At 45.5% G+C, this 24,387-nt stretch overlaps 1 protein-coding gene across 1 annotated transcript in view; it reads right to left on the minus strand.

The window, feature by feature from the left end:
- susd1 (sushi domain containing 1) overlaps positions 1-24,387 on the minus strand; it is a 296,951-nt gene that overhangs the window by 55,305 nt on the left and 217,259 nt on the right. The window contains exons 14-17 of the mRNA XM_085984560.1: positions 12,120-12,299; positions 7,955-8,134; positions 6,816-6,898; positions 6,167-6,197 (exon numbers count right to left, since the gene is read on the minus strand). Coding sequence (XP_085840686.1) covers positions 6,167-6,197; positions 6,816-6,898; positions 7,955-8,134; positions 12,120-12,299 — 474 coding nt within the window. The remainder of the gene's footprint in view (positions 1-6,166; positions 6,198-6,815; positions 6,899-7,954; positions 8,135-12,119; positions 12,300-24,387) is intronic.

The following is a 24,387-nucleotide window of genomic DNA, read 5'->3' on the forward strand; positions in this document are numbered from 1 at the left end:
AAATCAGTAATCCCGAGGAAGCAATGACAGACTGCGGTGCATAAATTTAAAGGAAAGCTGTTTAATGTTTCTGTTTCAGAATTGCAACCACTCAAACAGTTAAAATTAAAAGTATCCCTCTTAATGATTGGCTGCAGAATGGTTTTAGAAGGAAAATCCTTTTATAAGTAACTGGGAGACCTTTGTGGGAGAGGAAAATTACCTCTGAAAGAAGTGTTGCATTTCAATACACAAGGGGCGAAGAGATTGGCACAGAAAATTTAAATTGCATTGGGAAGTATTTAAACGAGTATGAATAAGCTAGTCTATCAAAAGTCTAGCACTGCTCAGTAAGGCGAAGGTGGGGCAGTGATAATATATACCAAGAAGAATATAAGGAATAGCGAGAGTCTCACAAAAACCCTGATTAAACAAAGGTGTTTTTCCAAAGTGACTCTACACTCAAACTCTCACACTCTTAACCCCTCTGCAATGTTAACTCTCTCCAACTTTCAGAAACCACCTCTCTTTGATCACACCTTTGGTCATTTAAGAACATAAGAACATAAGAAATAGGAGCAGGAGTAGGCCAATCGGCCCCTCGAGCCTGCTCCACCATTCAATAAGATCATGGCTGATCTGATCCTAACCTCAAATCTTCTATCACTCTGCATCCACCCGAACCCATGTGATCTCCCAGGAGAGGCGAAAAACCAGATAAAGACCCAATGGCCAATTTGGGAGAAAAAAATCTGGGAAATTCCTCTCCGACCCATCTAGGCGATCGAAATTCTTCCAGGAGATCACTCTGTCCCTATATTTTCGACAGTACTTACCTTCTGTAAAGGCGATCTCCACCCCAGCCAGGAACAGGAATAAAACCATCTCCTGAAATCTAACAGAATTAGAACACAGTAGGAGCAGAACAAGGCTACACGGCCCCTGGGCCCACTCCACTACCCACAGGACCATGACCATTCCGAACCTAGACTCATGTCCAATTTCCTGCCCGCTCCCCATAACCCTTAATTCCCTTTACTTCTAGGAAACTATCTATTTCTGTTTTAAATTTATTTAATGATGTAGCTTCCACAGCTTTCTGGGGCAGCAAATTCCACAAACCTACCACCCTCTGAGTGAAGAAGTTTCTCCTCATCTCAGTTTTGAATGAGCAGCCCCTTATTTTAAGATTATGCCCCCTAGTTCTAGTTTCACCCATCATTGGGAACATCCTCACCGCATCCACCCGATCAAGCCCCTTCACAATCTTATATGTTTCAATAAGATCGCCTCTCACTCTTCTGAACTCCAATGAGTAGAGTCCCAATCTACTCAACCTCTCCTCATATGACCACTCCCTCATCCCCGGGATTAACCGAGTGAACCTTCTTTGTACTGACTCGAGAGCAAGTATGTCTTTTCTTAAGTATGGACACCAAAACTGTATGCAGTATTCCAGGTGCGGCCTCACCAATACCTTGTACAACTGCAGCAATACCTCCCTGTTTTTATATTCCAACCCCCTAGCAATAAAAGCCAACATTCCATTGGCCTTCTTAATCACTTGCTGCACCTGCATACTAACTTTTTGAGTTTCGTGCACCAGGACCCCCAGATCCTTTTGTACTACAGTACTTTCCAGTTTCTTGCCATTAAGATAATAACTTGCTCTATGATTTTTCCTGCCAAAGTGCATAACCTCACACTTTCCAGTATTGTATTCCATCTGCCAAATCTCTGCCCACTTACTTAGCCTGTCTATGTCCCTTTGCAGGTTTTTTATGTCCTCCTCACTCACTACTTTCCGTCCCATCTTTGTATCATCTGCAAACTTTGATATGTTACACTCGGTCCCCTCCTCCAAATCGTTAATATAGATTGTAAAGAGTTGGGGACCCAGCACTGACCCCTGCGGAACACCACTAGTTACTGGTTGCCAATCTGAGAACGAACCATTTATCCCAACTCTCTGCTTTCTGTTAGAGAGCCAATCCTCCACCCACGCCAGAATATTACCCCCAATCCCGTGATTTTTTATCTTGAGCAATAATCTTTTGTGTGGCACCTTGTCAAATGCCTTTTGGAAGTCTAAATACACTACGTCCACTGGTTCCCCTTTATCCACCCTGTATGTTACTTCCTCAAAAAACTCAAGCAAATTTGTTAAACATGACTTCCCCTTCATGAAACCATGCTGAGTTTGCCCTATTAAATTATGTTTATCCAAATGTCCCGTTACTGTCTCCTTAATAATGGACTCTAACATTTTACCAACCACAGATGTTAGGCTAACAGGTCTATAGTTTCCAGCCTTCTGCCTACTACCCTTTTTAAATAAGGGTGTTACATTAGCAGTTTTCCAATCTGCCGGGACCTTTGCTGAGTCCAGTGAGTTTTGGAAAATTATTACCAATGCATCCACAATCCCTACCGCTACTTCCCTCAAGACCCTAGGATGCAAGCCATCAGGTCCAGGGGATTTATCCGCCTTGAGTCCCATTATTTTACCAAGTACCACTTCCTTAGTGATTTCAATTGTATTTAGTTCCTCCCCCCCTAGAGCCCCCTGTTTGTCCAGTGTTGGGATATTCTTAGTGTCCTCTACTGTAAAGACTGATACAAAATAATTGTTCAGTGTTTTTGCCATCTCCATGTTTCCCACCATTAATTTCCCGGTCTCATCCTCTAAGGGACCAACATTTACTTTAGCCACCCTTTTTCTTTTTATATAACTATAGAAACTTTTACTGTCTGTTATTATATTTTTTGCTAATTTACTTTCATAATCTATCTTCCCTTTCTTAATTAATCTTTTTGTTATTTTTTGCTGTCTTTTAAAGACTTCCCAATCTTCCATCCTCCCACTAGATTTGGCTACCTTATATGCCCTTGTTTTTAGTCGGATACTATCCTTAATTACTTTACTTAGCCACGGATGGCTATCTTTTCTTTTACACCCTTTTTTCCTCAGTGGAATATATTTTTTTTGGAAGTTGTAAAATAACTCCTTAAATGTACACCACTGGTCATGTACCGTCTTACCCTTTAATCTATTTTCCCAGTCCACTCTAATTAATTCCGCTCTCATACCCTCATAGTCTCCTTTATTCAAGCTCAGCACGCTTGTTTGAGATCCAACCTTCTCACCCTCTACTTGAATATGGAACTCAACCATGTTATGGTCACTCATTCCAAGGGGATCCTTTACTAGGACATTTTTAATTAATCCTGTCTCATTACACAGGACCAAATCTAAGGTTGCTTGCCCCCTGGTCGGTTCAGTTACATACTGCTCAAGAAACCCATCCCTAATACACTCAATGAACTCTTCCTCAAGGCTGCTCTGCCCAATTTGATTTGTCCAGTTAATATGATAATTAAAATCCCCCATAATTATAGCTGTTCCCTTATTACAAGCCTCAACTATTTCCTGATTAATACTCCGTCCAACAGAGTTGCAACTGTTCGGAGGCCTATAGACTACACCCACTAGTGTTTTTTTCCCCTTATTATTCCTTACCTCCACCCAAACTGTTTCACTATCCTGCTCCTTTGACCCAATATCATTTCTCTGTATTATAGTGATTCCTTCCTTTATTAACATAGCCACCCCACCTCCTCTCCCTTCCTGCCTGTCCTTCCTGATTGTTAAATAACCTGGTATGTTTAATTCCCAGTCATGGTCACCCTGCAGCCATGTTTCTGTAATGGCCACAAGATCATACCCATATGCCATTATTTGTGCCGTTAACTCATTCATTTTGTTACGAATGCTACGTGCATTCAGATAAAGAACTTTCAAATATGTTTTGTAACACTTAGTTCCTGTTTTTTCCCTTTTTAGTACTTTACTTTTTACTCCATACCTTCTGTCCCTTCCTGACACATTCTGTTTTTTAATTCCCCCACTGCTACCTAAGTCTATGACCTTCTCTGTTGTCATTTCTATTATTTGCTCTCTAGAAACCTCCCCCCCACTAATTAGTTTAAAGCCCTCTCTACAGCCCTAGTTATATGATTCGCCAGGACTCTAGTCCCAGCACTGGCCAAGTGGAGGCCGTCCCAACAGAACAGCTCCCTCCTGTCCCAGTACTGGTGCCAGTGTCCCAAGAAGCAAAACCCATTTCTCCCACACCAGTCTTTGAGCCACGCATTTAACTCTTTAATTTTATTTATCCTAGCCAAATTCGCTCGTGGCTCAGGTAATAACCCAGAGATTTCCATAACTTTATTACTAATGCTCGGCATCAATTATTTTCTCCTTTGCTAAATACCTTGTGCATTTACTATGTTTAGGGCACTGTAAGCTGTTTTCACACAAATAATAGAAGCCTTAGGAATAAGTTGCTGAAATCCGAACGATTCAGCTACAACTGAGAATTGAAATCTAGCTGGTATCACAGAATCATGGTTTAACATTTATGACAGACCACAAATGCAGTTGAAGGGTTATAAAATAATTCAAAAGGACAGGTTAAGTTGCTAATAGGGAAATGCAGCGCTACCCATAAAAGATAACAGTATAATTGAGAGGGTGGATCGAGATAGACTATCAAAGCCCATTAAACGTCTCACCATGGCACTATTCAAATTGAAAAGAGTTTTCCCACCATTCTGGTTAACATTCTTCTGCTCAAACTATAACATTAACAACCAACAACTTGCATTTATATAGTGCCTTTAACATAGTAGAACATCACAAGGCACTTCACAAGAGTGTAATCATACAAAATTTGACACCGAGCCACATAATTGACGATTTTAGGACAGGTGATCAAAAGCTTGGATAAAGAGGTAGGTTTTAAGGAGCGTCTTAAAAGTGGAGAGAGAGGTAGAGAGGTTTAGGGGGGAAATTCCAAAGCTTAGGCATATGAAGGCATGGCCATCAATGGTGGAGTGATGAAAATCGGGGATGCTCAAGAGGCCAGAATTGGAGGAGCGCAGAGATCGCGGAGGGTTGAACTTCATTAGTCAATCACAGCCTCTGTTTCCTGGGGATATGAAAGAAAGAACTTGCATTTATGTAGCATTTTATCAGGAATCTCAGGGTGTCTCAAATCATTCCTCCGCATAAAACAAGTTATTTTGTGGTATGGTCACTGTTGATATGGAGTTGGTGGGCAGGGTATGCAGTTGGTGGGCAGGGTATGGAGTTGGTGGGCAGGGTATGGAGTTGGTGGGCAGGGTATGGAGTTGGTGGGCAGGGTATGGAGTTGGTGGGCAGGGTATGGGGTTGGTGGGCAGGGTATGGATTGGTGGGCAGGGTATGGATTGGTGGGCAGGGTATGGAGTTGGTGGGCAGGGTATGGAGTTGGTGGGCAGGGTATGGATTGGTGGGCAGGGTATGGATTGGTGGGCAGGGTATGGAGTTGGTGGGCAGGGTATGGAGTTGGTGGGCAGGGTATGGAGTTGGTGGGCAGGGTATGGATTGGTGGGCAGGGTATGGATTGGTGGGCAGGGTATGGAGTTGGTGGGCAGGGTATGGAGTTGGTGGGCAGGGTATGGAGTTGGTGGGCAGGGTATGGAGTTGGTGGGCAGGGTATGGAGTTGGTGGGCAGGGTATGGATTGGTGGGGAGGGTATGGAGTTGGTGGGCAGGGTATGGATTGGTGGGGAGGGTATGGATTGGTGGGCAGGGTATGGATAGGTGGGGAGGGTATGGAGTTGGTGGTAGGAGATGAAAATGATGGCTTTGGTCTTCCCGATGTTTAGCCAGGGGAAACTGTGGCTCATCTAAGACTAGATGCCGGACAAGTAGTCCGACAGCACAGAGTTGAAGCGATAGAGCTGGGTGAGATCAGCATGCATGTAGACATTGACTCCATGTTTATGGATAATGTTGCCAAGGGGGCAGCAGTTTTCTACGATTCAGGACAGGAGGGGAGAGCAGAAAACTGGAGAGAGAGAGTGGATACATGAAATAAATAAATAAAACACCTGCTTTACTTGACATTCCACTTAATCACTTTGGGAAGTTACATTAACCGTTAATTTAAATAGCATCCCATGTCACCCTGTGAAATTTTGAAATGTTTCTCCTAGGAAAGAGGCGGGCATATGGTGCTTTATCCAGGACATGATAAGTCAATATTCAGATGAATATTGGCCCAGGATTTGCAGGCAAAATAACAGCAAGTTTAATGTGCATGCTGTTATTAGTGTATAGCCTCGCGAAAATGGCAACTCACCTTCAACCTCCCCATGAGTTTCAAGAACTTGCTGGAATTGTGCATTAATTACCCATTAAACTTGCTGTAGAAAGTTAGGGCTGCTATTTCACAACATAAGGACCCCTTTAATGAGGAGATTTGTGGTCCTGCAATGCCACTCAACCTTGGAGGCCCAGAAAGGCAACAATTTAAACTTTGGAGTCTCACTCCTGCAGGTAGTAAATTGCGTCTAGAGATTTTTTAAATTTTAAATTTAATTTATTTTTTCTTACTTTTCCTTTCTGTCTCTATTTTCTCTCTCTCTCTTAATACAATCTTTCTTTCCCTCTCTTTATTTCTCTTTCTGTAGCTGATTTGACTCCAATTCACCCTATTTCCTTTTCCCTCGCTCCTCTGTTTCTTTCTCAATCCTTAAATCTGCATTGGTTCAGGAGATAGACTGTTGGTCCTATCGTTCACTGAAGCCCCGCTAAGTTGACCTCGCTGCGCCATTATGAGCTCACACTTCCAGCAATTTGCGCCGCAAAAATTAATTGGAGCTGAAGAGTGGGGAAAAGAATCCAACTCAAAGCGTTCGTCGTGAGATGCTTCGCACTAGCAAATTCAGGGCCATTAATTCTAAAGCTTTAACATAAGAAAGAAGAAAAGGTTTTGCATCTCCACTTACTGAATATGTGTCCTCGGATCTGGATCCAACTCCATCCCTTCTCCACTTCAAGCAGGATTCATTAAACAGAATAAAATCATTAACTATGAACAACAAAAAGAGACCCACAGTGTAACCGACTTCAACCCTACCAAAGATAAATGACACAGCCTGGAAGATGACAGAATTTAATTGCTCTACACAGCATTACTTTAGGTCAATTACAGAATCATGCGTTGGACTGTACTATGTTCGGGAATGTTACCAGTAACTGGAAGTACATTATCACTGGCAGTAAAGTGCCACTTCAAGCAATTAGAAATGGAATATCAATGTAATATTAAAACAGAGCTTTGAAGTAGCCAGCAATAAAAGACAATTATTAGAGAATGCAACCACCATTAGTATTGCCCTGTTTTCCTGAGATAAAATAGAAATAGTACTTAACACTTACGTTCCCAGATAAAATAACATTTTACATTATAATTTTGATATTTCTAAGCGCTAATTTTTGCTGTGGCTTCAACCAGAAGTCACAGCCATCCATCTGAAAACTAATTAGTATAAGTTTTGTGAAACTTAAGCTAGGGTAACCTCAATGACTGTCCATCTTAGCCAACATGCAATGTCAGGTAACATGATCCAAATTGGCCCAATAAGTGTTCCTCTGAGTTCATACATACCTGGCAAGTACAACACCTAATTCCCAATATCTCTGTGCTTCACTGAGAAAAATTTGGACTGTGGATTTTCTATGGCTGGTATCACGTAAGTTGTGGCTTTCCACTAGATCGACTTGCTCTCCTGCTACCCTTCTATTAAAAATAATAAGCCCACAGTTAACAATAGGAATCAAACCCAGATCCAGATGTCTGGATGGAAAGCCGAACACACTTCTGTTCTGTTAGAACTCCAAGACTGCCAAGTAATTCTCGAGTTCAACTTGCTCTGCGCAGTATTAATATCAAATGTCTTTGTATCCATTTGTGTGAAATTTCTCTATCTGCTATTTTACAATTAGGTTAACACCTTTGTTAAAACTGCAAACAGAGGAATTTAGGATGAATGCAATAATGTGGTCATTACCAGTATCAGATTTTAATCCCTGCATTTTGTTAATGGAGGTTACAGCAGCAGTGTTTAATTTAAAAGAACATTACCTTTACACACCAGTGTTACTTCTTCCCATTGTCCTTCTTGTGTGCAGACAGACACATTCCTTCCTGACACGGTGTAAAATCCATCCCTACACCGATAGTGGACAACACTCCCTAGTCTTGTACTACGGTACCAGGCCAGTTCCGCATGCGGTACTACTGGTGGGATCCCACAGTCAATCCCTACAAAAGATAAATGTTACAATGCTCCTCTCTCAGTCAGGGCTAATTCAATTCCTCCACATGTATTTATTTATATCAGCAGTGGCCAACTGGCATCTCGCAAACCACATCCAGCTCTTGTATTGCTGGAGTAGGCCGTGGCTCGACCGTGGCTCAGTGGGTAGCGCTCTCACTTCGGAGTCAAAAGGTTGTGGGTTCAAGACCCCACTCCAAAGACGTGGCCACATAATCTAGGCTGACACTCCCAGTGCAGTACTGAGGGAGTGCCGCACTGTTGGAGGTACTGTCTTTAGGATGAGACGTTAAACCAAGGTCTGCTCTCTCAGGTGGATGTAAAAGATCCCATGGCACTATTCGAAGAAGTGTAGGGGAGTTATTCCCGGTATCCTGGACAATAATTATCCCTCAATCAACATCACTTAAACAGATTATCTGCTCATTATCTAATTGCTGTTTGTAGGAGCTGCTGTCAAAGTCACAAAGATTGACAGCAGGTCGAGATCCCGCTGTAAACCCGCCTCCTTGTCAGTTTCCCAAGTGTTGGTTCTGTTATCCCTGAACAGACCCGACACCAAGCAGCCGGTCAGCCAATTTAGATAGTTAGAAGCTTATTAAAAGGTAGTTAAGAACCATTTTCCCATGTGCTTACCATTTTACCAGGTTTTCAACGAGGTTCCCGGAGAGCAGCTATCACGTCAGGTAAGTATGCCGGGTTCTCAATGACTGTGAATTGCTGTGAACAGGTGAAAGCTGCAAAGGTGGTCTAAAACTTACCATTTCACAGCTGTTCACTTCCCAATCTTAGAAGCTTCAGCCTTCAGTATTTGGAACCCAATTTTGAGCTTTATGCACTTTTGAATTGTTTGGAGTAATCTCTCTCTCCACTGTCACCTCCTTGGAACAACCTATCACAACATTGACAGATTATTTCTGTCATCTCAACCTCACCTGCCATCCACTCCATCAGTATCGGTGCCCTTGAAAAAATCTCATCTTGGTCCTCAGAATCACATGATCAGGCCCAACACCAGCATCACCGGGCACACCAGCAGCACCAACATCCACACCAACCTTCTCCGCAATCAACTGATGCTGCACTGGACAAAGGACTTCATCACCCATGCACATTGCTGCCCAGGATGACAGCGATGGCCTCACCATGTCCAGATTTACTGCACTTGACGCTGCTCACCCTGGCTGCCACATGATGCACCAGGTTGGCGCCACCCCACACCGGCACCATAAAGCATCCTTACAATGTCCAAGCCATTCCTTCCACACTCATCACCATTGTGGGCGGGTGAGGGGGGGGGGTGAAATGTTATGTCTCACCATTCACTGGAACTCACTAAGCCACTTTCAAAGGTGCACACAGATCTGTCCAAGAAGGCAAAATGGTGACAATAAGGATTTCAATGCTTAACAACACATCAACAGAAAGTTTACACGAACATTGGCTAAAACACCCAAGTGCCGAACCTTGTGTGTTGTTAGATGGTATGATTAAACTAGGATGAGGGTGAGTGTGAGGGGTGGCGAGTGAGATGGGGAAGTGATAATGTAGATAGAGAGGGATGGGCGGAGGTGCAAGGTAAGTTGGTGTGAGTAAGGACGTGCAGGAGTAGGGTAGGGAAGGCAGAGTGATGGGGATGTGATGAGTGGCACATGAGGATGAGGTTGAGTGTGGCTTTGCAGTAACGTTTCATGATCTACTGAGATCATTGAAAGGTTTGCACCACTGCAGCCTGGTCCTCCTGACCACCTCCCTGCTTGTGTCCTCCTGTGTAATGAGCAGCCAGCCTGCGTTGTTGGCCTGAGGAGGTGTCTACTGTCCATGGGAACAGAAGATGACCACCCTGTGTGCTGTGACTCCCTCCATAAGCATATGGAGGGAGTCATGGGACCAACTGGGTACAACAGCACCTCAATGCTGTAGAACACTGACAGCAGAACTGTCAAAATCAATGTGGACATGGTCCCTTTGAGGAAACTGGCTGATGATGCGTCATCAGATGACATCATCAGGCCCACTTCCTTTTAATTGGCCGGGAACCTCGCAGGGTGGGCTTAACAAGCCCAATCAGGGCAAAATCACTTGGAGGAGGCGGGATGAAGACGGGTGCGGAGTTTGAGGCCGTTGTCGGATCCGGCCGCACCGGACTCGCCACGGCGGGTGAAATTGGGCCATTGAGTTGTTGTGATTGGGAATGCACTGCCTGAAAGGAAGCAGATTCAATAGTAACATTCAAAAGCGAATTGAATAAATACTTGAAGGGAAAAAATTTACAGGGCTATGGGGAAAGGGCAGAGGAGTGGGACTAATTGGACAGCTCTTTCAAAGAGCCGGCACAGGCAGGATGGGCCGAATGGCCTCCTTCTATGTTGTATGATTCCCTGATTCTATATCCAGCTGTTACCGTAACATTCTAATATCTCACGCCCTTGTTGATATAACGGATGTATGATAGGGAGAAGTTGAATACTACAAGCTTGTACCTGATGGGAGTCAGTTAAGTGACAGATTTGTGAGTGGGTTATGCAGGCAGGTTATGAGTTGAATGCTAATATTGTCTTGCCACATATTCTAGTTATATCATGCAGATACTGGCATCTTGCTTAAAACATTTTTTATCATGATTAGTCTCTTCTGCAGTACTACAGAACGTACTGAAACATCATCACATTTTGAAGTGTTATATAAAGAAGGACTTGCATTTATACAGCACCTTTCCCGACCTCAGGGTGAACCAAAACACTTTACAGCCAATGAAGTACTTTTGAATTGTAGTCACTGTTGTAATGTAGGAAGTGCGGTAGCTAATTTGCGCACAGCAAGGCCCACAAACAGCAATGTGATAATGACCAGATAATCTGTTTTTTAGTGATGTTGATTCAGGCATAAATATTGGGCAGGAAACCAGGAATAACTCCCCTGCTCTTCTTCAAAATAGTGCCTTGGGATCTTTTACATCCACCTGAGAGAGTAGACAGGACCTCGGTTTAACTTCTCATCTGAAAGACGGCACCTCTGACAGTGCAGCACTCCCTCGGTACTGCACTGGGAGTGTCAGCCTAAATTTTTGTGCTTAGGTCTCTGGAGTGGGACTTGAACCCACAACCTTCCTGACTCAGAGGCAAGAATGCTACCAACTGAGTCACAGTCAACACTTATACTTATAATCACACCCCCAAATGAGTATAAATGGGCCTGCTTCCTGACACATTTGGGTAATAATTCAAAATATGCGTTGACAGGGAAGCAGAACAAGTCAACTAAACTGCGGATTATGACACAGACCTCATTAAAAGTACACCATTGTTCGCCAGGTGACTGAAACTCCAGTCTAAAACTAAACGAGTTGTGATCGGCCCACGAGCTGTATGAACATCTGGGTTGTTCTCAACAACAACAACAACAACAACTTGCATTTATATAGCGCCTTTAATGTGGTAAAACGTCCCAAGACACTTCACAGGAGCGATTATCAAACAAAATTTGACACCGAGCCACATAATGAGATATTAGGACAGGTGACCAAAAGCTTGGTCAAAGAAGTACGTTTTATGGCACGTCTTAAAGGAGGAGAGAGAGAGGTAGGGAGGTGGTGAGGTTAAGGGAGGGAATCCCAGAGCTTAGGGCCAAGACAGTTGACGGCACGGCCACCAATGGTGGGGCGATGAAAATCGGGGATAAGCAAGAGGCCAGAATTGGAGGAGCACAGAGTCTTGCCATTGAAGAAGGTCTGTAACACAAATACACCATGTATGTGTCCAGTCAGAGGGCCACCAATAACAACTAATTATTATAAGACAGGAATTCATGCCATCATGAAATGTTATGAAAGGTGTTTTGCCTTTCAATGGTCAGCTATCGTCAGATTTGCTGCAACTCATTACTGCTGAACTGTGACGCATTAGGAGTACAATATTCCTGCCAACAGCTGTTCCTCTTTTGTGTGCCTTGTGCACACAGATCCTTTATTACCTGTACAAATGAAATTAGCTCCTTCCCATTGTCCTCTGGCAGAACAGACCAATGTGCCACTTCCTCCTTCACTTACATAACCAGTCTGACAATGATACTGGATTTCACTTCCATATGTTGTCCGTCTGACTGATGGTGGCCACGCATTTGGCACGCGAGCTGGGGTCCCACAATCTACAGCTACGGAGAAGAAAATTAGATGAATTATAGCAACAGTTTAGGAAATGTATCATGCTCCTTTATGGTACGCACTGACTGTATTTATCTTAAAACTCTCATTCTTGTTTCCAAATCCCTCCATGGCCTCACCCCTCCCTATCTCTGTAACCTCCTCCAATCCTACAACCCTCCGAGATCTCTGCGCTCCTCCAATTCTGGCCTCTTGCGCATCCCCGATTTTCTTTGCTCCACCATTGGCGGCTGTGCCTTCAGCTGCCTGGGCCCTAAGCTCTGGAATTCCCTCCCTAAACCTCTTCACCTCTCTCTCCTCCATCAAGACACTCCTTAAAATCTACCTCTATGACCAAGCTGGTGGTCACCTGTCCTAATATCTCCTTATGTGGCTCGGTGTCAAATCTTTTTTTTTGATAACACTCCTGTGAAGCACCTTGGGATGTTTTATGTTAAAGGTGCTATGTAAATGCAAGTTGGTGTTGTTGTTGTTCCGTTACCTTATAATAATGAACCTGATATTAAATGGGCCGGAACTTGTTGGAAAGATAACAGTGTGTTACCGACGCACACCGTTATTAAGGTGCAAATCGGCCAGCAAGTTCAGGGGCTAAGAAGATACACTGTGAGTTGTGAATCTCCAGAACTTGCTGATCGATTTACACCGCTCCGCTGTTTGCTTTGTACAAACAGCAGCTCACCCTTAGCTTCCCTGTTACTTTTAAGAATTAGCTGGATTAGCCCATTAATTGCCCATTAAACTCACCGCAGAAAGTTAAATCTAGTAAATAAAATCATAACTATCTTTTTTAACAATGTGATCACTGTTAGTGCAATGTCAATCAACCTCGCTGGCCCAGAAATTGAACAATTTAACTGGGGAGTCTCATTCCTTCAGGTAATCAATTGTTGTTAGATTTTAAAGATATTACGTTTTAAATTTTTACCTTTTCTTACTTTTGCTTTCTGTCTCTTTTCTCTCTCTCTCTTAATCTATTCTTTCATTCCCTCTCTTTATTTCTCATTCTGATTCTAATTCACCCTATTTTCTTCTTGAGGAAGCGTAGGGGAGCTTTCCCCAGTGTCCTGGCCAATATTTATCCCTCAATCAACATCACTTAAACAGATTATTTGATCATTATCTAATTGCTGTTTGTGGGAGCTTGCTGTGCAGTGGCTGCTGTGTTTCCTACATTACAACAGTGACTACACTTCAAAAATACTTCATTGGCAAGTGCTTTGGGACTTTCTGAGAATGTGAAAAGTGCCATAAAAATACAAGTCTTTCTTTTATTTTTCTTTCTGTTTGCCAGCTGACTGGCTGTACTTCAGCTCTTTATCTTAGCCCGTATAATTGCCGCTGGTGCAGGGTGTCTATCTTATCTGAAATTGGTGATGAGTGAGAAACAGGAAGTGCCATTTCTCAAAGAGTAAAAGAGTGTAGTTAAGCTACGAGCAGCAAGGCCATTAGGAACCTATACAACTGGGCAACGGGATCCAGAGAGGAGCAGTGGAAAAAAAGGATGCAATGTTGTGTGGAAAGCGTTCTTAGGGTTGCCAACCCTCCAGCATTGCCCTGGAATCTCCAGGAATTAAAGGTTAATCTCCAGGACACTGCTGGGAGCAACACCCGGGAGAAAAATCACAGGGGTATTAAAAATGAAATGGTGTTTTATTCCCGCTTTCTATGCACACTTTTGTTTATTGGTTATAAAAGATACTGGACGTGGGGAAGAAAAGACTCTTCGACTGGGCAGGGCTCTTGGACACCGGAGGTCATGTGATGGAACCTCCAGGAATACGTCCAACCAGAGTTGGCAACACTAAGAACGGTAGAGTCGAGAGCAGGAAGACAAACTGGTGACATTCAGGTCAATTGAACGGTCAGAAGAAGTGACACAAAATAACAGTTTTATTTGGAGGGGAAGGAGGAAGACGTGGAGGCAAAGTAAAGTTTTTATGAGAATGTAAAAGAGAAAAATATTTTTTGTGCAGCATGCTGAACTCTAGGTTCAAGTGTGTTAAAAATGTTAATGCTGAGATGAAGTCCCCCTTTATTTTAACTTTCCCCTCGATGATTGGCGATCACTGTAGGCATGTGTTTCTCATGTCATCCAAGATACTCCTGAAAATAACTGGCCCCACCTCTGTCCCGCTGATTGCAGTGCATACCAACCTTTGTCATCACTCCCCAAGGACCTAGACCATATTGCGCTGTAACACGAACAGGTCTAAAAACCTGCGGCACTTTCTCATTCTCAGATAGAATTCCAGTGGCAGAAGGGTCGGTAACCAGAGGACCCTGAGTTAAAATAATTGGCAGAAGAACCAGAGGCTACTCGAAGACAGTGGCCGCGATTTTGCTGGCGCTCAGAATCACAAAGATTGACAGCGGGTCGGTATCCCGCTGAAAACCCGCCTCCTTGTCAGTTTCCCAAGTGTTGGTTCTGTTATCCCTGAACAGACCCGACACCAAGTGGTGGGTCAGCCAATTTAGATAGTTAGTAGCTTATTAAAAGGTAGTTAAGAAACCATTTTCCCATGTGATTACCATTTTACCAGGTTTTCAACGAGGTTCCCGGAGAGCGACTATCACGTCAGGTAAGTATGTTGGGTTCTCCATGACTGTGGATTGCTGTGAGCAGGTGAAAGCTGTAAAAGTGGTCTAAAACTTACCAGTTCACAGCTGTTCACTTCCCAATCTTAGAAGCTTCAGCCTTCAGTATTTGGAACCCAATTTTGAGCTTTATGCACTTTTGAAGTGCTTGGAGTAATCTCTCTCTCCACTGCCATCTCCTTGGAACAACCTATCTCAACATTGACAGATTATTTCTGTCGTCTCAACCTCACCTGCCATCTATTCCATCAGCATCACTGCCCTTGAAAAAATCTCACCTTGGTCCTCAGAATCCCAACACGATCAGCCCCAACACCAGCATCACCGGGCACACCAGCAGCACCAACATCCACACCAACCTTCTCTGCAATCAACTGATGCTGCACTGGACAAAGGACATCGTCACCCATGTACATTGCTGCCCAGGCCGCCAGCGATGGCATCACCATGTCCAGATTTACTGCACTTGATGGTGTACACCCTGGCTGCCACATGATGCGCCAGGTTGGTGCCACCCCACACCGGCACCATAAAGCATCCCTATAATGTCCAAGCCATTCCTTTCACACTCATCACCATTGTGGGCGGGTGGGGAGGGGGAAATGTTATGTCTCACCATTCACTGGAACCCACTAAGATACTTTCAAAGGTGCACACAGATCTGTCCAAGAAGGCAAAGTGGTGACAATAAGGATTTCAATGCTTAACAACACATTAACAGAAAGTTTACACAACATTGGCTAAAACACCCAAGTGCCTACCCTTGTGTGTTGTTAGTTGGCATGATTGGACTAGGATGAGGGTGAGTGTGAGGGGTGGCTAGTGAGATGGGAAAGTGATAATGTAGGTCGAGAGGGATGGGTGGAGGTGCAAGGTAAGTTGGTGTGAGTAAGGATGTGCAGAAGTAGGGTAGGGAAGGCAGAGTGATGGGGATGTGATGAGTGGCACAGCAGGATGAGTCATAGAGTCATAGGGCTGGATTTTGTCATTGGGGGCGGGCTGGGGGCGTGTCAGGTGGTCGGCGGGTCAGGACCCCGCCTCCGATGTGAGGCAGGACAAAAGTGCGATTTTGCCCTAATTGGGCACTTGATTTCCAGCATATGGGAACCCCTGGCCCAATGAGTCTTTTGATACTGAAACTCGCCTCCGATGACATCATCTATGCAGCTGGATTTAAGGCCTGTAAACAGCCTTGGTTCTTTTTCAGCCTTACAACTTTATCAACATACTTCTGAGGGATACCTGTAGTGTATGTACCCGTCTATCTTTAAGGGAACTATTGAATGTAACCGTTCACCTTTAAGGGAACTACTTTAGGTGTGGCACTATTTGTTTGGCTTCTGTATACTGTAATACCGATAGTGACCACACCAGTATATAAGTGTTGTGGCAGGATTGCTGGGGCAGATTCGCCCGGACCTTCGAATAGTAAAGACCTGTTTTGTTTGTTACTTCTGAAGTCTGTGTATTTATTAACTGCCCAACCCACAGACTTTACAGTGGCGACGAGTCCGATCGTACCCTGCGGCAAGATTACCAAAGCAAGAAGAGCGTCGAAGAGAGGCAACCGCCCTCGTCGTGCTGCTGGAAGAAAACACGAGGCTGCAGCAGGAGAAAGGTGGAAGACTTTAGCAACAAAAGCTTCCGTCTGCAACAGGCACAGACTACCCTTCTACCACGGTGCAGAGTGAGCCGATCAGCAGGGAACAAGGCGGCCGAAGAGACTGTGAGTAGGGGAAGGTGTAGAGAATATCCGGAGGATAAGGGCAGAGCACTCGACCTCGGTCGAGGGGGAGCTGTGCCGGCCAAAAGTCGGGTCCAACGGCGTCGGGTGACAGCCGAACCGTGATCAGCGGGAAAAATCCGGGCAGCGACCGCAGCCACGAAGCGCTGAGCCTGCGAGTAGGCGCGGGAGGAGAAACCCAGCAGCAGCCGGGGAGGGAAACACCGGTCTGTGAGAGGGCTGGGGAGGCGAACGGGAACCGTGCGGGTGAGAGCCGGGTGCGGAGAGAGAGACTGCGAGGAGCCAGTCCAGCGGCTGAGCTGTTCTCCACCAACGGGGTACTCAGAGCCGGCAAAACCGAACGTGCGGGAGTGGGTGAGAGACACAGCCGAAAACGGGGTGAGAGACTGCGCGAGAGCCAGTCCAGCAGCTGAACTGTTCTCCACCAACGGGGTACCCAGGGCCGGTAGCACCGAACGTGCGGGTGAGAGAGCGACAGAGCCGGGTACGGAGAGAGAGACTGCGCGAGAGCCAGTCCAGCGGCTGAACTGTCCTCCGTTAACGGGGTGTACCCAGCGCCGGTAGAGCCGTGCGGGCGGGAGGAAAAGACATAGCCGAGTAAGGGGAGCTGTGCGGAAGCCAGCCAGCGGCTGAACCTGTCCGCTGTGGGGGAAGCGTACCCCTTCCACCGGGAAGAAACGCGGGAAGCCGCCATTAGGTGGAGAAGACGCCACAAGTGGGAAACCGCCATTGAAGTGGGCGGGGCGAGAAAGGAAGAGCGGGAAACCGCCATTTTCGCGGGAAAACCGCCATCTTGATTGACATACCGCCATTGAAGTGGGCGGGGAGAGAAGGAAAGAGCGGGAAACCACCGATTTCGCGGGAAAACCGCCATCTTAGAAACAAACAAATAAATAAGAATACTTAAAGAAATACTGGTGCTGCTCCCAAGGGAAGAAAAATGCCTAAGCGAGGGAATATTAACGACTTTAATTCTGAAATAGAAGACTGGGCCACGTACGTGGAACGCATAGAGATCTATTGCGAAGCCAACAAAATAGAGGAAGACGACAAGGCGATAACATTGCTAAACTCGATGGGGGCAAAAACATACGGGCTCTTGAAGCATCTAATAGCACCAAATAAACCAGCGGATCAGACCTTCGAAGAGATTGTGGCTGTGCTGAAGGACCACTTGAACCCCACACCGCTGATGCTGGCTGAATGATTCAAATTCTATGCAAGAACGCAGAAGAAAGACGAAAGCAATGCGGAATACTTGGTCGAACTGCGTAGGCTAGCGAAATACTGCCAGTTCGGAGGGAATCTGACAGAAGCGCTGCGGAACAAGTTCGTATGCGGATTGTCCAAAGAAGGGACGCAGAAGCGACTACTGGAAGAGAACGACCTCACACTGGACAGGGCTGTCCTTATAGCTGCATCGCACGAAGCCGCAGCGAAAGGAACGGCGGAAATGCAACTAAAGGCGGCGGCACTCGGGGTGGACCAAATTACTTCAAGCACAACAAAATGCTACCGTTGTGGGAAGACAACGCATGACCAGAATCAATGCTGGTTTAAGAACCAAGAGTGTAGGAAATGTGGCAAACTGGGTCACATCGCGAAGGTATGCCGGTCCGGGAAAAAGACCAATAATCAAAGGAAGCCACCACAAGAAAAGTACAACAAGGTACACAAGGTGGCTGAGAAGAGTTCAGACGAACAGAATTCAGACTCAGACCCAAACAACCAGGAGCTGGGTAGGCTGAGAATCCACAATGTGGGTAAAGAAACGGATCTACAGGCCATCTGGGTCATACTAAAAATAGCTGGAGTCCAAGTAAGAATGGAGCTGGACACTGGATCAGCTCTATCAGTCATCAACCGAAGGGACTACCACCGGCTATTCTCTCACATACCTTTAAGAAATACCAAGTTCGTATTACAGACATACACGGGGCATAACTTATACCCCGTGGGGAAAATAAGAGTCAAGGTGAGAGATAGGGGTAAAGAACACCCAAGAATGAACTTGTACGTATTACCTGAGGGAGGACCACCACTTCTAGGATGGGAGTGGATTAAGAAAATAGACATGGAATGGCATTACCTAAAAGCCATAATGAGGGAGGACTCGGTGCAAGCTATTAGCTCAGATTCTGAAATGGATGATGATAAGACCAAGTCGAATATGGAAGACAAGGCTAAAAGGGACTTGCCGACGATGGGAAAGAAAACGAAGACATGCAGAAGGACTTATGGTACCAAGAAGAATAAAGCTGCAGAGCAGAACTCCAGGTTGACAGAGAATTCTGAGCCTGTTCAAGCAAAGGATTCATCCATGACGGAAGAACACCAAGCTCGGACGCAAACTTATGTCAAAGTACGACAACAATTGGAACAGTTGAGTGACCGTCTCGTACAAGAGATGAAAAATATGGAAAGGTTCTGGGACACCGAATGGGAGAACCTGGAAAGACTACAGAGACAGCTAGCTCAAGCAGAGAGCGACCATAGAGCCATCGTGGTCAAATACCAATCACATTCCCCTGATGCTGTTCAGGAACTAGAATATTTACAGAATGAACCAAAGGAAGAGGAATCTTCAGGGAGCCAGGATTTTATTCCAGTTCTTCTCTACGACTCCTTACAAGCAGAGTGTGAGAAGTTGAAAGAACAGTATGAACAGGCCCAGGTTACAATTCTGGAGGGGATTAACTCGGCAGCCTCCGAAAAGCTAGTTTCAGTAGAAGCATATGAACAATTAAAGGTTGAACATGAACAAGAAGTCCAAAGGCTGCAGGAAATTCTTGATGAGCTCAAGGCCAAGACAGACTCATCGGTAGGAGCTCCATCCATAGATGAGAAATTAGAGGTGAAATTCATGGCAGAGCATGAAAGACAGGATGTCCAAGAACTTATAAAAACATTGAAGGACACCCAAGACAAATATGAGGCGGCAATGACCGAGGTTCAACAACTTGAAGAACAGATTCAACTGGGAATCCTTTCAGTGGAAGAACAGGACACTGTAAGAATGGTCCCTGAACATGAACTAGAGAGCATCAGGGCGCAACTTTTCCGAGCGCTGAAAGCCAAAGTTCAAAAGGAACGTAAGGTGGAAGTATTGGAGAAAGAGGTGGAGGAAATGGAGAAGACTCTGATCCACCGTGTTCCCAGGGAAGAGTTAACGGTCAGCCAACTCCTTCATATGCTGAAGGACAAGACTCTGCAAGGGGAACAATCTGAACACGAGCTTCAATCTTCAGGGGGAACGAGTTCGGAGCTCTCAAAGGTCACGGAGATAGCTGAGGTGGCAACACAAATTTTACAAGGATGCCAAAAGTACGTTGAATCACGTCAAGGTGAACAGAAGAATGTGGAAACCGTTACTTCAGTAGAAGGGTTAAATAGCCTGATAACGCAATTACCGATGGAAAGGAAGGTATTGAACTCACAAATGAGGTCCGTCGTGAAGGAATGGCAGATAACCCAGGAAGAGCGGAATGAATATGAATGCATGAAGAAGGCTTTTCAAGAAAGATGTTTAGGGAAGGAACCACCGTCAGCTAACGTCCAGACGGGTGAGGAGGAAGAAGAAGTCTCTCTCGCTGACCTAACTCAGGACGAACCCAAATATTACCATGACCTGTTGAGTGACACTGAATATTACGAGGATGTGGTCTGCCCAGCTTGTGATGAAAACTCTCAAAGTGCTGAAATCCGGAGGAAGCACTTAAGGTCTAAGGAACATAGAGAGTTGGTGGCGCTACAGCTGGCAGCCGAGAAAGGAGCTCCGAGAGTTTCAAAAAGGCAGAAAAGAAAAAGAAGAAGCAGAAGATAATAACTGTCTAAAATATTAGCACTTCTACCATTCCAGGCGGGACATTACGAAAGGAGCTAAATTAGTTGAAAAACTGGAAAATGTCAAGACAGCCAGTTGGTTGTAAAAGTCCGCACTGCTGGTTCAACAGGACGAAGGTTCAAGCTGTTACGTCAAGAAAAAGGCTATGGAGGAGTCACGCTAGCCAGGTAATCCGGCTACACCAAAGAAATGTTGTTCGGAACGAGTCAAGATCAGAGACTGAATCTATGAACTGTTTCCGCAGAGACTGAACCTGTGAACTGTTTCCACCGAGATTATATTTGTAAATTGTTTTATATGACATTGACTCCACCGAGATTATATCTGTAATTTGTTTTATAGGAAGTTGAAGATATGTATGTTTAACGGGGACTCTGTAAGTAATAAGCTAAAAAGGGAGGATTGTAGTGTATGTACCCGTCTATCTTTAAGGGAACTATTGAATGTAACCGTTCACCTTTAAGGGAACTACTTTAGGTGTGGCACTATTTGTTTGGCTTCTGTATACTGTAATACCGATAGTGACCACACCAGTATATAAGTGTTGTAGCAGGATTGCTGGGGCAGATTCGCCCGGACCTTCGAATAGTAAAGACCTGTTTTGTTTGTTACTTCTGAAGTCTGTGTATTTATTAACTGCCCAACCCACAGACTTTACAATACCTACTGCTACAATGTCCAGCACCAGACCAAAGTGTGCAACCAGATTAGATGAGGCCTCCCTCTAAGCTCTGGTGGAGGGAGCAAGAGCAAACAAGGAAGTGCTCTTTCCTTCCTCAGGGAGGAAAAAGCCTCCACAACAGACCAAAACTGTGTGGTTGCAAGTGGCACAGGAGGTGAATGTTGTTGTGTCGGTACCTTTCTACCTAGACACAATTTAGGACTCAGAACCCAGAGATTCAAACATGAAGTGATTTATTGGAAGGAAAGGAAGTTCTGGAAAGTTCCGAACAAAGAGAGCTAAACTTAACCGAGAACACCCAACCATTTATCTCCTGTGACAGCGCCACCACAGGTGGGAGGAGAACACACAATACATAACATTTCCTCCCCTCTTAAATGGAAGGTCCACATTATTCCTCAACAGGTAAGTTACTTTCAATGCACTCAACGAACCTAGGGTAGAGGTAGACTGCATCAACCCCTGACTTTACCCTGGGGTTTATTCTGCCCCAGTCTTGTGGGTAAGTCACTAAGCCTACAGATCCAAGCGTCTTGGAGGCTGCCACTCTCTGACAGGATACCGGCGGTCATCGCTGGCTTCCACAGCAGTAGGCATTGACACAGGCCTAGAGGAAGAAGGTGCCTGTGTCAGTCGAAAGTCAGGAGTTTGCACAGGTGGAACAGTCTCTTTGACTTCCTGTGTTGGAGAAGAGCACTGTGGCAAAGGATGCTGGTTTGCGGTATCATCCGGAAACAGTTCAGGCCAACCAGCCGTTGGAGCCTCTGTGGCTGTCTCTGCTCCTAGCAACAGTTGATCTGTGTGTCTTCTCCAGACGACGTCTTCAACAGTTTCAACCGTGTAAGACACAGGGCCCGTCTGCGCGATCACCGTAGCAGGAACCCATTTCGGTCCAGTGTTTTATTTTCGAGCTAGGACGTGCTCTCCCGAATGAAACCGTCTCTCCTTGGCTCTTTTCTCTCTCTTTTCAACTTGAGCTTGTTGTTGATGATGGACAACCTGCTCTGCCCTTGGAGGTTTGAGTAAGTCAAAACTTGTCCGCAACTGCCTCTTCTTCATGAGTGAAGCGGGGGAAGTTTTGGTTGTGACATGCGGCTCGTTCCTGTAGGACAACAGGAAGCTGTTCAGTCATTGGTGGATTGAGCCCTGACCTTGCGATGCCTTCAAGGCGTGCTTCAAAGTTTGCACGAACCTTTCTGCCTGGCCGTTAGTAGAGGGATGATAGGGCGCAGACCTGATGTGTTGGACACCATTCACATGCAGGAAGGTTGCAAACTCCTGTGATACAAATTGTGGACCGTTGTCACTTACGAGTTGTTCTGGTGAGCCATAACGGCTGAACATCTCACCAAGTTTCTTAATTGTTTTCTCTGCCGTGGTAGACCTCATCACAGCGACCTCCGGCCACTTGCTACGAGCGTCCACAACCACCATAAACATCTTCTCTTCGAAAGGACTGGCGAAGTCCACATGTACTCGCTGCCACACTTCTGCAGGCCAATCCCAGGGGTGTAGGGTTGCCAGCTGTGGAACATTCCGGACCCTTTGACATGGGGAACATGTTTTGGCTTTCTCCTCAATATTCCCATCGAGACCTGGCCACCAGAAGTAGCTTCTTGCCATTTCCTTCATCCGAACCATCCCACTGTGGCCTGTATGAAGTTGTTGCAGTATAGGTTCCCTCAGAGGTGGCGGAATGATGACACAGCGTCCCCAAAGAAGACAACCTGCCTGGACAGAGAGCTCATTTCTTTTTGAAACGTAAGGTTTCAAACTAGGAGAATCTCCTATAGCTCTCCCTCGAATGACATCGTCCATTACCTCAGACAGGACTGGATCGTTGCGGGTGTACCTTCGCACCTGAACTGCAGTGACAGGTGCTCCCTCCACTTGTCTAAAGTAGAAGATGTCTATCTGATGAGGCTCTGGGGGAGTAACAGGCAAGGGTAGCCTCGAGAGACCGTCTGCATTGCCGTGCAAGTCTGATTTGCGATATTTGATGTCGTATGTGTGTCCTGACAACAGTAAAGCCCACCTTTGCATCCTGCTTGCAGCGAGAGACGGAATTCTGGTGTGGGGCCCGAAGATTGAAGTCAATGGACGGTGGTCCATCAGGAGTGTGAACCTTCTCCCAAACAGGTACTGATGAAATTTTCGAATTCCAAAAACGATTCCCAAGGCCTCGCGCTCGATCTGCGCATAGTTACTCTCGGCCTTGTTCAAGGTGCGTGATGCGAAGGCGATAGGTTTCTCTTCACCCGAAGGCATGATGTGGGATATGACTGCTCCCACACCATATGGTGATGCATCACATGCTAGCTGCATGGGTAGCTTTGGGTCGAAGTGTGTCAGGACCTCTGATTTCAGCAATGCTTTCTTTGCTTGGGCGAAAGCTTCGTTGCACAGTTCAGTCCATTTCCATGTTTTGCCTTGACATAGCAACTGATGTAACGGCTTCAGCAATGTTGCTAAGTCTGGAATAAACTTCCCATAGTAGTTAAGTAGCCCCAGAAATGAACGTAACTGGCTCACATTCTGGGGTGCTGGGGCCTCCACGATCGCCTTGACCTTTGACGGCACCTTATGCAGGCCAGTAGCGTCAATCACATGCCCCAGGTACTCAACTGAAGACTGAAAGAATTCACATTTGTCTTTACGAACTCTGAGTCCATACTCTTTCAGTCGTTGTAGTGTCGCATCCAAGTTCAGAAGATGATCCTCCTCATTTGTCCCAGTGACAAGGATGTCGTCCAGGTAGTACTGGACTCCTGGCAGTCCACTCAAAATCTGATCCATTGCCCTTTGGAATAGAGCAGGGGCCGACGTAATTCCAAACGGAAGGCGGCTGTACCTTTGTAGCCCCTTTTGTGTCACAATTGTCAGCAGCTCCTTTGATTTGTCATCGACATGCATTTGTAGATAAGCCTGGCATAAGTCTATTTTGCTGAACTTTTGCCCTCCGGCCAGGCCCGTAAAAAGATCATCAATGAGGGGAAGAGGGTACTGTTCCGCAGACAGCACCGGGTTAATAGTCACTTTAAAATCCCCGCAGATTCGAACAGGTCCATCCATTTTTAGGACAGGAACAATGGGTGTGGCCCATTTGCTCATGCTCACAGGCTCCAGGACTCCATTCTCGACTAAGGCCTCCAAGTTAGCCTCAACTTTTGGCCTAATTGCATAGGGTACAGGTCGGGCTTTGTGAAACTT

This window comes from Somniosus microcephalus, chromosome 1 (genome assembly GCF_052327205.1).
Source record: "Somniosus microcephalus isolate GS21.2 chromosome 1, FLI_Smic_1.0, whole genome shotgun sequence".
NCBI lineage: Eukaryota > Metazoa > Chordata > Chondrichthyes > Squaliformes > Somniosidae > Somniosus > Somniosus microcephalus.